General features: G+C 41.1%; 1 protein-coding gene across 1 annotated transcript in view; it reads left to right on the top strand.

The window, feature by feature from the left end:
- Unc13c (unc-13 homolog C) overlaps positions 1–13,014 on the top strand; it is a 502,014-nt gene that overhangs the window by 288,288 nt on the left and 200,712 nt on the right. Inside the window, exon 14 of the mRNA XM_085844784.1 lies at positions 7,196–7,352. Within this exon, the coding sequence (XP_085700910.1) occupies positions 7,196–7,352 (157 nt within the window). The remainder of the gene's footprint in view (positions 1–7,195; positions 7,353–13,014) is intronic.

The raw sequence follows: 13,014 nt of genomic DNA, 5'->3' as shown, positions 1-13,014 counted from the left end.
AGAGCATATACATACATGCAGGCAAAATACACATACATAGAAAATACATAACTTTTTAAGAAAGTTTAAAAATCACAAAGTTGAGCTGCTGTGGTTTAAACAAGGCATATCCTATTGGCATAGTACACACACACACACACACACGTTTGAAAAAGGACAAAATGGCTTAATTCTTCTGACTTTTCCTAGAAGTTTCTGTTGATACTTTTGGGCTGTATTCTTAGCCACATTGCTCTATTGCTTCTGTGGAGACCGATTGATTTCTCGCAGGTGCATTCGTGTTTCTTTTGAGGTTAGACTTGATGGGTAAGTAAGAGGAACTGGGTGTTAGACTCTGAGTGTGTCATTAAATTTTTCTCTTGGCCGGGCGTGGTGGCGCACGCCTTTAATCCCAGCACTCGGGAGGCAGAGGCAGGCGGATTTCTGAGTTCGAGGCCAGCCTGGTCTACAAAGTGAGTGCCAGGACAGCCAGGACTATAGAGAAACCCTGTCTCGGAAAAAAAAAAAATTTTTTTCTCTTGAGCAGTTCTCAGAAGACAGAGAAAGTAGACTCTGCTCTGCTGGGAAATGACCTGAGCTTTAAGACTCAGCTTGCCAGTCCTGTATCCTACATCTTGCTGACTATAAATACACTCCCCCTTACCACAGGCTATGTTTTATCAGGGACAGTTTGTCATCCTGTCTGTTAAATAAAGCTGTACCCTTTGCTCTGGAACATTCATGGGGACAGAGACTACATTTCTCCTATCGGAACAAGCAAACAATCAGGTACATGCAGACTCCGTGCCCATGTGGAAAGTACAGCCATCAATCCACAACAGAAGGGCCTTTCCAACTTTCAACAGTGAGAGCAAATTTTGTTCCCACTCTCTAAGGAGCACATTCCACCATGTGGATTGCTTCCTGGGGTCAGACATACAAACTATTTACATCACTATAGTGTGCCTTGGCATTTCTCACTTGTATAAGTGTACAGTTTTTTTCCTTATAATGTTCTAATACCTCTAAGAACATAAATGGAATTTCATTGTAGGAAATGATTGAAATGATTGGTATGTGTAGTGTATGTATTAGTCCATGTATATATGTATGTTCATGTCTGTATGCATATATGTGGAGGCCAATGGTCCCTGCTAGGTGTCTTCCTCTGTCACTGTCTACCATATATTTTAGGACAAAGTTTCTCTCTGAAACTAGAGTTGCCTATTGTCTACACTGGTGGCCAATGAGCCCAGGCAATCAGCCTTCTCAGCCTCCCCATTTCCGGCATTACAGATGTGTGCTGTCCCACCTGACTTAAAGCTATGAACTCAGATCCTTATCCATCAGGCACTTTACCACCTGAGACAATGCCCCAGTTCACATAATTCAAATTTACACAATTTAAATTTACATAAATTTACATAATTGGTTACATACTTAACTCGTTAATGAGTTTTTAATTCATTGTAAAAGAAAGCCAAAGCTGTGCTTGGAATGTGGGATCCTGCTAAGCTAGGGTCTTCCTCTGTGATGCCAACTGAGAAAAAGCTTTGGGTCATAGCCTCTTGCTGTGACTCTAATGACTTGTGCCTCAGTCCCGTTAGCAAAAATTCATCTGTAGACCAAAACTATTGAGAGATTGTCTTAAACCAGGTTTATTTCAGCTAATAAAGCCACTCACATGCCTTCTAAGGAGAATGTTGGGCAACTGACTTCTTTACTGATGTCCAACCTTTTCTTTGGGGTATGCAAGATGGGTGAACTGTTGCAGGAACGGAGGGCACAGCAGTGAATAAGAAACCTAGGTCCAGATCTGGACCCAGAATTCTAGAATGCATAATTCATCTGTTCAGCAGATGTTCCCTATGCATGTAGGTGTAAGGACTTAGGCAGGATGCCTTTAGCCTATGAATGTGACTATAACAAAATGCCATAAACTGATGGCTTATAAACAATGGGGGTTTATTTACCATAAGTTAATAAGACAGTGAAATCCAAGGTCAATGTTGTCTTGTGAGGAGCATTTTCCTGTTCATGGAAGACTGTCTTCTTGCTGTGTACTCAACATGTTCAGTGTGGCAGGATCTCTCTAGGACACTGTTTTAAAAGCTACTATTGGGTCAATCATGATAATGCCAATCTCTATCTTAGCACCCCTCAAAGAACTGACCTCCTTACACTGTCAACTCAAAGGAACAATTTCCTCATAGAAATATCTCTCCTCATAGAGGACAGATTTAGGCCACAGCCATTAGAACTCCAGAGTAGGAATGGCTCTTGCTTCTACTCAGCTCTGAGTTTGGTGTGGCTAGAAAACTGGCTCAGTGGGTAAAAACACTGCCTGCTCTTGCCAAGGACCTGGGTTTAGCTCCCACCACCCACAACCTGAGAACTTTATCGTGCTAAAAGTAATACATAAAATATCAGACTTCATCTCTGGAGTCTGCCTTTTCCCAGCCTTCTCTCACCCTTTCCTCTAATGAGTTTCACAGCCTATTGCCCATCCCCTATTGCACAACTGTACTGCACTTTAGGAGTTGAATCCTCTTTGATGTGTATAGAGGGAGTATGTGTGGTAAATGAGAAAAGGCATTCCTGCCTCTGGAGACAGTTACCATGGAGTAGAGTCTGATGGACAGCCCTGCTGGGAAATAGCTAGGCCCAACTCTCTGCTACAGAGACATACAGTGAGCAGCATCAGACATGTCATCCCCCTTCCTGGTGGCCAGGTCATACTTAAGAGGTAAGACACAGTCCATCACTGAATATTTCTTAGTCCAGTCAGCTGGCCTGAAGTTAGGGAAAGTTGGTCCTTGGTATCTGAAGTCATTGGTTGGTACTCATGCTTTCTGGGGCTGGTAGGATTTGAGTTCCTTTCTGATCTTTTTAGAGCCTTCTGGAAGATTGGAGAATGACTCCTGTGCCTCTTTAGCTAGTGCCCATCAGACCCCAGAATTGCCTCATTCCAGTATTAATCAGAGAATTAGATATTTCTGTCAGTGCTTTGAGATGAATTTCTGCCTAATGTTCTGGATGATTTAAAGCAGTGCTCTCAGCAGAGCGATGATGGAGTGTGGTCGTCATCACAGCATTAAAACATTACCACCACCTACCATGGCCAAATGCTCATAAAGTGATTGATGTCTTGATCAATTGTCCTGTCAAGGAAACTGAGCACTTGCCTTGTCCCCTGTAACTCTGTAAATGCCTCCAGCTCCTGTTGCCTTGTTTTCATTAGGGAAAAAAAAAAACAAAAACAAAACCAAAAACCAAACATTGGTCCATGTCTGGGTGTAGGGAATCACTGTATTACATAAGATCTCAATAAAGACAGCAGAACTTCAGACACACATGTACATCTACAGTGTGCAACCCCAGAAAGAGAGGAAGAGGCCCCTAAGGAAGTGAAGTCAATGTACTAAGAGACATCTTCCACTCCTGCACTTTGACTAGATATCATAATGAAACAAGTCTATCTGCATGGTACTACAGCATAATTCACACACACACACACACACACACACACACACACACACACACACGGAAAAGGGGTAAGAACTTCAGATAGCTTCTTCCTATTGGACTCCTTTACTCCCTTCACCTTTCTCCAACACATCCTCCTAAAATCTTACACCCAAAATAATCTCTTAAAAATACCAATCTGATGATGTTGCTTCTTTTTTGTGTAGAAGAATTATAGTTTCTGGCAAATGACTTTTTAACTTACATCTACTTTGTGAGAATTCAAGTTTTATTTGATAAAGTCCTCTGACCAATGAAGATGTAGTTGGCCTAACATACAGTACAGAGCTCCACATAAACCAACAGACAAGCTGGTCAGGAATTCTCTCCTAGCAGTAGAGGGTCGACTGCACCCAATCGTGTCTTCACTGTGTCTTTGTTTGTACCATCTCATCCCTGAGCTATTTCTTTCTAATGCCTAGCCTCATTTCAAGGCATCTTTCCTAAGCTTCTGAAGGCTATACTGATCGTGTTCTTACTCAGTGGCTCATGCTACTATGTGTCTGGTTTGTGATTGTCTCACTGTTGCTTGTACATCTGTTATATGCCTGGGTCTGTGATATTCTGCAAGTTGACTCACTGATTTGAGACCTATATCTAAATATTTGTTGCATCAACCTCCACAGACTCCAAGATCTTCATTCTTCCCTGGTCTCTGCCTGGCCTCTCAGCCTAAGCCCCTCCCTCCTGACTGTTCTTTTCCCTGCTGGTAGACTGGACCTTTGGGGCTGTGTCCTGTACCCTAATCTTTTCTCTTCTAACCTTCTGATCTACTCAGACCCACTACAGGAGACAGATAACAGAACTAAAGCCTAAGCAACCTGGCTGTGAGGGTTTGTTTCCATTTTTATTACATTTTATTTACCTATCACAAGGGTGCATGTGTATGGAGGTAACTTGAGACATTGGTTCTTCCCTTCTACTGTGTGAGTCCTGGGGGCTGCACTTGGGACATCAGGCTCATACATCAAGTGCAAGCTCAACTAGTGAGCTGTTTTGCTGCCTGGGTAACTTACTTTGAATCCAAAAACCAGGTTACTCTTGCGGTGCCCTCCATTTCCAAATGACACTCTTCCAGCTTCAGACTTTTGGTAAAGTTTATTTTGGTAATTGCTTGTGATATCATGCCTCTACTTCTTCCTACATATGTCTGTTTTTCTTTTATCATCTTCCAAATTGTCATATTTAGGCATTTAATATTCCTTAATTCTTACCCTATGATTAGAGCATACAAATTTAATTTTATAAAATTTGAGGAGCAAGGAGGAACATGAGGACTTTACTTTGAAGTTCTAAAATTTCTTCTCGAAACAGTTTTTATATCATTTGTGGTATTCTTGTGGATTAAGTGCATTAGTGATTAACTCCAAGTCACCAATCATGCATTAGTTTCGCATTAAGGAAAGAAATAAAAGCATTTCCCTTGGTATCATTTAGCCAAGAGTACAGAATTATCTACTTCATGCTCCCTGTGTCTTCTGTCCTCTGTCTGTTGTTTGAGTCTGAACCTGTGCTTGTCTGAAAGCTCTCTTGTGACTCTGTTCTTGTGCTTTTATATGTGTCTGTCTGTCCCTGTGTGTCTATCTGTTGTGTGACTGTGTCTGTGTGTGTTCAAGTGTGTCTGACTATAAGAGTGCCATGTGATTGTGTCTGTTTACGTTTCTGTATGTCTTTATGTTTCTGTTCCTAACAAAGGGCTTTTTTCCCCTCTCTTATTGAGCATCACAGAAACCATCACATGGAGAAGGAATGGAATACGTTACAGAAATCTTTTTTTAACAGTTTTACAAGGGATTAAGTCACTGACTCCAACTGAACTCCAATCTGACTTGGAGTCAGATTAAGTCTGACTCCAAGAGTCCCAGATATCAAACTATTACAAATGTCATTGTTTATCAACCAATATAGCAAAACACTATGGAAGATGTTCATTTTAGAAGATTGCCCTTAACCTCAATATTTGCAGCTTTCAGCAAATAGTGCAAATGTATTGTTCTGAGTCAGGGGCAGGGAAGAGTACATAATTTAAAATTACAGCTTTGTGTTACCTTAGGTTGTAAAACTTGATTACATGGAAAATCCAAGGCAAGTAAGATTGACTGTTATAGTGTTCTCTTAAAAGCAAGTTAAACAAATAGGCTGAATACACAATAGTATAGCGGCCTTAAGTCCCATATGACTTCAAGATATGTTATTAATTCTGTGAGGTCCAGTAAGAGATACTAGAAATAATTTCTCAATATTGCATTGCTATGGTACTCATATTTAAATTTTTGAATTACAGTTTTTAATTTATTTTGTGTGGGGTGTGTATGTGTATAAACGTGCGTGGGGATTCATGTGTGCACCACAGAACCTGTGTGTGGAGGTCAGAGGACAATTTAAAGTGTTCAGTTTTCCTTGCACCACATGGGTTCCAGGGACAGAGTGAAGCTTGTGAGGTGTGACATTAATGCCTTTACCCACTCAGCCATATCACTGCCTCTCACTTGTAGCATTCTTGGTGGGTATTAATTAATTTTAATAAGCTCAGAGATAGTGATTTAAAAATGTAAATGCATTTACATTTCTAGGGCTAAATGATAGGCATCATATACCTCTTAGAACATTGTCAGTTCTGATTCTCAAGGACCATAACTTTCATCCACTTTCAGTTAATCTCGTGAAAAAAAAAAGGAGGGGGGGATCCAGCCCAGCTGTGAGCCAAGCAAGGCCACAATTTTCAGGGCTGACACTGGCTTGCTTTGTAGGATGCCACTCAAGTGCTATGCCCTTATGCACATACAGCCTGTTTTGGCATTCAGTAACACAGAATGCAGAGGTTCCTGGATGGGGGATAAATTACTAAAATATCTGAGCCAGTGGGGTCAAATTACATATGGAGATCCTTCCTGCTGTGCATATTTTATCATATTTCCACACTGATCACAAGCGACACTTTCAGCTTGCCAATCTTTTGAGAGAGTTCACACGTGACAGGTTTCCTTGAGAGAAGAAACAGAACAGAGCACTCGATGCTTTTGATATTATAAATGATTCTCTTAGTGGAGGTTTCAATGGAGAGCCTTTGTGCTCAGGCCTGGCATAATTCTGTTGTTTATCTAATGGAATCCTGTCTGTAACAAAGTGCTTAGAAAACAGAATGGCTGATGGAGGCCCTTCAAGCCTGGGAAACCTCAGAAGCGCAGCTTTAGTCGTGTGTGAAGCTGAATGAGGGGTGCCAGTGTGCATGAAAAGTGGGGCCTCCTGCTGCAAAATAGAGGGAAAAGTGGGGAGCAGACAGAATCAAATGAGCATTTGGGTGAAATGCAGCACCATAGGCTCTTAAATAATTAAAGATGAGGTTGGAGAGTGAGGGGGATCCTGTGACCCCAGCTGGTACTCCAGAATGCTGAACTTTTCTAGGAACTGTGTTTGCCAGTGAGCATACAGCACCCACACAGTTCAAAGAGCCTGACGTTAACACCATGAGAAGTCGCTTTCTAATCACACTACTTCACAGGTGTGAAGGCAAAATGTCTAAGAGGCTGACTGTGTCTTTTCTTCCAGTCAGAGACCACAGGAGCTTTCGCTCCTTTCCATAGACGTAGTTGAGGAATGACGTAATGCTAACATGAGAAGGTGGGCCGGTGTATGGTGATTAGCTTCTATTTTCAAAGCTCTGTATGTCTTGCTTTTTTAAACATTTCAGGCACTTTTCATGTCTGTCTTCTAAGTACATGTGCCCGGGTGTCCCTGCAGTCATGAGCGCCCTGCTGGCGAACATCAATGCCTTCTATGCTCATACAACTGTCTCCACTAATGTGCAGGTTTCTGCCTCTGATCGCTTTGCTGCTACGAACTTTGGGGTAAGTATGATTATTTTTGGAACATGGACTTTTCAAGCGGTCTATGGGACTTAGATTTTCAAGGGGCTTTGGACCCCAGACTCTCTTCCTTCCTACCCACCCCATTAAATTATGTCTACTATATAATGAATCATCACAACTTAACATGAAAAAAAAGTCTGATTTGGTACCCTAGGGGAAAAGGTTGTGGATATTTGACCAAAGGAAAAAATGCTCTAGAATCTAACTACAGAGGAACAAGGAGTCTCCTTGGGGGGTATCTTAGTCTAATGACCCATATTCAAGGTTGGATTGAAATAGCTTTAATGAAAGAACTTTGACAAACAGCAGGCTCACCACTGATTGACTCTCCGCATCTGAGATGACGTTTCCCACTAGCAAAACACATATTGTGTCAGAGTGCCCTGGGACTCTCTAGGATATGCTGCATGTTTGCAGATTTGTGGTTCGCTATGTTTAGCTGTATCTCCATGTTAATCTGTGCGTGGCTGCTTTCATGGATACTCCCTTGAAGGAGAGCATGGTTAGGTCTATGAAGATCTGCACCTACTGAAAGCTTCCTGCCTGAAGCACCCAAGGGTACCAGGAGTGTGTTGTCGAGTAAAAACACAGAGATTCTCAGAGGCCTATTTGTTACTTATTGTCTCCGTGAGATAGAAAACTGACACCGGACAGGTGGAAATGACATGGAAATGAAGTCATCTCGGTGAAGTTGAAAGAGATGAGATTAACAAAGACAGAAATAGGACAGATTCCAGAGCCTTCCATGCACAAAATCAGTAGAATGCCCAGTACTTGCTGTCTTTGAAGATGGATCCAATATAGGACTGGGGAGGACACAGGGTAGATTCTGGGAGTATACGCAGGGAACATGGGAGGCAGCTTCAATGATCAGTAATGCCACTGGACATGCATTCCAATGTCCCTTTATTTTTCACAGAGAAGATTAAAATTCATTGAAAATACCACAGCTAGTGCTTCTCCTGCCTTTCCAGTCTCCCCAGCATCTCCAGTCAAGTTCATGGAGGATATTTTCGTTGGCCTATCTGTTGTAGAGATCAAATGTGAGTTTTGTGTCTTATGATAAAAACAACTGAAGAACAGTATTTAGAAAGACACAGGCTATAGGTGAACTTGGGTTCCAAAGAGGAAGAACACGCATGTATTGTTTGGGGTGAATTCTTCAAGGAAGAGACAAGTACTATTTAAAAAACAAAAAGCAAATGAATCATGGGTAACTGAGGATAACTTAGGGGCTGTGAGTAACAGGTTCGATAATGGCCATTATCCAGTCCCTTCTGTCATCAAAACCTGTTTCTCAACCTGCTTAGTGAGGCTAATGAGTCCTACTCCAGATTTCTTCCCAAATTTGAAGTAAAGATCAGTTGAAATTTAAGAATCCATAATCTAATGTGCAAAATATGAAGATTCTAAAATTATATGAGGTATGAGAGGTTTGTCCTTCCTAGCTTACCTACAATATAAACAACACACTGTCAGCTACGACTGTTAGATAGATCATGTCTTGCAGGAACTGGGACTAAAGAACTAAAGAGCCAGTTCAACAAAATACTGTGATGGTCAAAGTTCAGACCAAAGAAGAATTTTGCAATAAAAGCATCACCTTGGAAACAGAACCTGTTGTCTTGGGACTTTGTCTATAACATAAAGCATGCTGTGTTATGAAATGGCTCTGCTTCTATTCTGCCTGGTGTGTGCACTGTGGAGAACAAGTCAGGCTTGCAGAACACCGAGCCTTTCTGCTTCTGAGAAGATGTGGGTACTTGATTAACATCCTCCATAAAAGCCACCTGGAGGAAAATTGGATGCCACGCTCCCTTACTTCACACTGACCCAGAGAGAAGAAAATGCATTGACTTCGGCACATTTCACATCTCAATAACAGCATGCTTATAGCAAACCTCATTTTGTAAATCAAATAACATCTTGTAGAATAGAAGCAGAAAAAACCTGAAATGTTTGATCAAACCACAACTCAATTAATTGGTGGAAGGGCACGTGGCTGTGTATTTTTTTTCCCTCACTGTGGAATATAATCCTGTTTCCTAAACCAAACATATCAAATATACTATCTCCCACCTCCACTTTGGAGCCCTAAGTTCTTAGTCATTCAAGGACTTAAGTAGATACAGATAAAGTAGATACATGGTCCAGTGGCAGTGTATATAGGCAATTGTTTAACCTTTTAAAAAGGTATAACCCAGATTTTTCAAATCCCCCCCCAAACATAATGTATTTGAAAATGTTTTCTTCAATCTGGGCATGGTGGTACATACCTTTAATTTCAGCGCTCAGGAGGCTGAGGCATGTGTACTTCTGAGCTTGAGGCCAGCTGGTCTACATAAAAGACATAGCTCCAGTATAGCTGGGGCTACATAGAGAAGCACTGTTTTGAAAAAGAATTAAACACAAAGGAAAAACAAAAAGAGAAAGCTTTCTTCACAGTCTTACACACCCTAGGCAGGTGTTCTACCACCAACCTGCATTTCCAGCCCACCCACGTGTTCATTTCTTTGCCTACTTGTTCTTCCTGCTTACTTGACAAGTCCTATAAGCTACTGCAGCAGCTGATGGAATGGAAGAAAGATACATTCTGACTTAGACTCTCTGAGGTTTAGACTCTAATGAGATAATCACAGAAAAGTGGGGAGTAAACACAAGTCATTTCCAGATGTAGCCAGTCTCACAGAAAATTTCTCAGTATTTACAAAAGCCTGGAGACTGGAGGATAAGGAATGATTGATGGTCTTGGGTCCTCCCAGAAGTTGACAGGAATAGTGGACAGTAAGTTCCAAGTCCAAGATGTACCAGGAAAACAACCCCAGACTTACTGAGATATTTTAGTAAATACAAGGAAGAATGAAGATAGAAAATGAGTTGAGAAGTGTGCATAGGGTTGGGAGAGATGGCCCAGCAGTTGAAAGAGCATGCTTCTCCAGCAGAGGACCCAAGACAGGTTCCCTGTACCCAGCTAGATGTTGGGTGTGGGTCAAAACCACCTATAACTCCAGCTCCAAGAGGACCCAATGTCTCTGGCCTCCTCAGATATCTGCATTGACAGGAACGTACAAAACACAAATAGACACACATATGCATAATCTAGAAATAAATCATTTGTAAAGTATGCAAAAGGTAGCTCATCTATTGCAGAGTAGTGATATATGGGTACTTCTTGAGGAAGTTGGTTAGAAAATTAATATTGGATCACCGGGGGACTTCCATAGACACTGGGATGTTTGGACTGTATATTTAATATGCAGGATATGTTGAGATAGGATTTATGGTGGAGCAGGACCACTGTAAAGTGAACGCTGCAGAGGGGAGAGATTGGATACATCTGACATAGGCTGTGGTGTGGACACCGTCTTAGAAAAGGTAGAAGGGCATTTAACAGAAAAGTACATGTTTTCTATATCATCTGAAGGACTTCCATAGTAATTCCAAAGGCCCTGATTTACAAGAGAAACAATAAGCTTTCATAACATCGGGAATGTAAGGAACAGGGGATTGTCTGTCCTGTCCTGTCTTTCCAAAATCATTTTGCTGGTAACAATAGACTGGAAAACAAGCATCTCTATAATTTGGCCAGTTGAAGGAAGAAGCCAAAGGGCAAATGATGGGGAGGGGTCACTAGGCCTGTATCAATGAACATGCTGCCCAGCTACCATGAAACACAGCATCTGCAGGCTACCAGTGCCCCAGCTGTAATGGCCCCCATCTTCCCCCCAGCCAACCTCACTGGCCCAGTGGCATCAGCACTGAGAGAAAAGCTAGCCACAGTCAACTGGGCCGGGGCAGGACTGTCTCCTTCCAAATATGGTAGCCAGGACACTATACAACTGATAGACAGAAACTAAGTTCATTACAGGAAGTTGATGAGAAGAACTCTGAGAACAAAAGCATTGGAGTTGAGTCTCTGGACTGAGGGACAGAAGCATTAGTGTTGAGTCGCTAAGCTGCAGGAAGCTGTATAATCAAAGAGAAGAGAGTGAGCCCTAGTCCTGGTCACTGACAGGGGCATAAGGGGTGGGACAAATATGCTGATGACCCCAGTTTGGCAATGTGACAACCAAGGCTAGTCAAGAGCAAAATGGAGTGTGAGGCAAAAGGGTAATAAAGGTGAAGAGTGTTTTGGAAAAGATTGTTAGATCATTTCTTTTTAAAAAGATTTTTAAGAGAGAGAGAGAGAGAGAGAGAGAGAGAGAGAGAGAGAGAGAGTGAATGTGTATGAATGCAGTGCCCACCAAGGCTGGCAGAGGATGTCAGGATGTCAGATCTCCTAGCACTGGAGTTACAGGTGGTTGTGAGCCAGCCAGCATGGGTTCTGGGAACCAAACCCAGACCCTCTATAAAAACAGCAAATGTTCTGACTCACTGAGCAATCTCTCCAACCCCATCATTGTTTCTTCACAGCTTAACTAAATCATTTATGAAGGGAGTCACAATCTAGTATTTGTTCATGACACTTGCATGATTTTACAGGATATTCTTGAAGAAGAATATAAATTCTTCAATAGAAAATTTGTTGTAAAATTAACATTTATGACAGATACTATTAGCAGCACAAACTCCAAGAAAGGAAACTGAATGTTTTCATTCACTTCATTACACAAAAAAATTCTTCTTTGGATTCTGACTATATATTATGCGATCATTTCTTCATATGACAAAAAAAAACTCTGAAATGTTTTTTACAGGAAAAAAGAAAGTCTTTCAGTCTTTCACATCAATGAGTAGGCATGATTTTTAGATTCTAACCTAGAGGAGTTTATCTTCATGATTCATTCCTAATTCCACACAATCCTGATGCCTAACTCTTTTAATGGCCTTCCTCAGACTTGGTAAAATATCTATTAAATTTATGTCAGAGATGATATAAGAATAAAGAGTGGCCCGTGAAAAACAGACAATAATGATTTTAGTCAAGGCTATTTCAGTAGAGGAGAGAGAAGATTTTAGTCTCTACCCCAGTCCATTGTGATAAAATGTAGGAGGATTTTCATATGCTTGTATTAGAAAGGATGCTGAGGAGACTGTTAAAAAATGGGCCAATGGGATATGACCAGCATGTTAAAGTACGTTTAAGTTTTCAATTTGTTTTTTTGTGACAACAAATGTTGCCTATCCATGTGCCTCAATGACAGGCTCCTCTTCCCTCATAGAGGCTGGGACACAGGTGTTATTCTCTCGCAGAGCGTTGCAACTCAAAATGATGGATTCCCAAGATTTCCAAGGAAAACATATGTGGATTAGAAAACTGGAAAGATTTTTTTTAAAATATTTACATAATCAAGAGAAAGAGTGAACAATTACAAGGTTTCTGAGCTCTAAGAGAGGAAGCTTCAGGACAGGAATATAGACAGATCCTATACAAGGATAAGCCAAGTGAAAGAGTCTTAGGAAGCCCACGGCATGGACTAGGGCATGTCAGTGCTTCACCTGTTCTCCTGTGAGGGACCAACAAACACTTAGAAATTAATGAAATGTTAATTTTGCAATACATTTATTAATATCAATATTAATCTCAAATCAATAAGAAATGCAAAGGCATCCCCAATATGTTTTTATGATTAACATAAACTGAATTATGTAAAATTATTATGAGACCTTAAACATTCTGTTTAAACAATTCTCTTCTTCC

This window comes from Mus caroli, unplaced genomic scaffold, assembly GCF_978045245.1.
Source record: "Mus caroli unplaced genomic scaffold, Mus_caroli_1 scaffold_11, whole genome shotgun sequence".
Lineage (NCBI taxonomy): Eukaryota > Metazoa > Chordata > Mammalia > Rodentia > Muridae > Mus > Mus caroli.
Note: the sequence above shows the minus strand (reverse complement) of the source record. Positions and strands in the feature narration are given on the sequence as shown.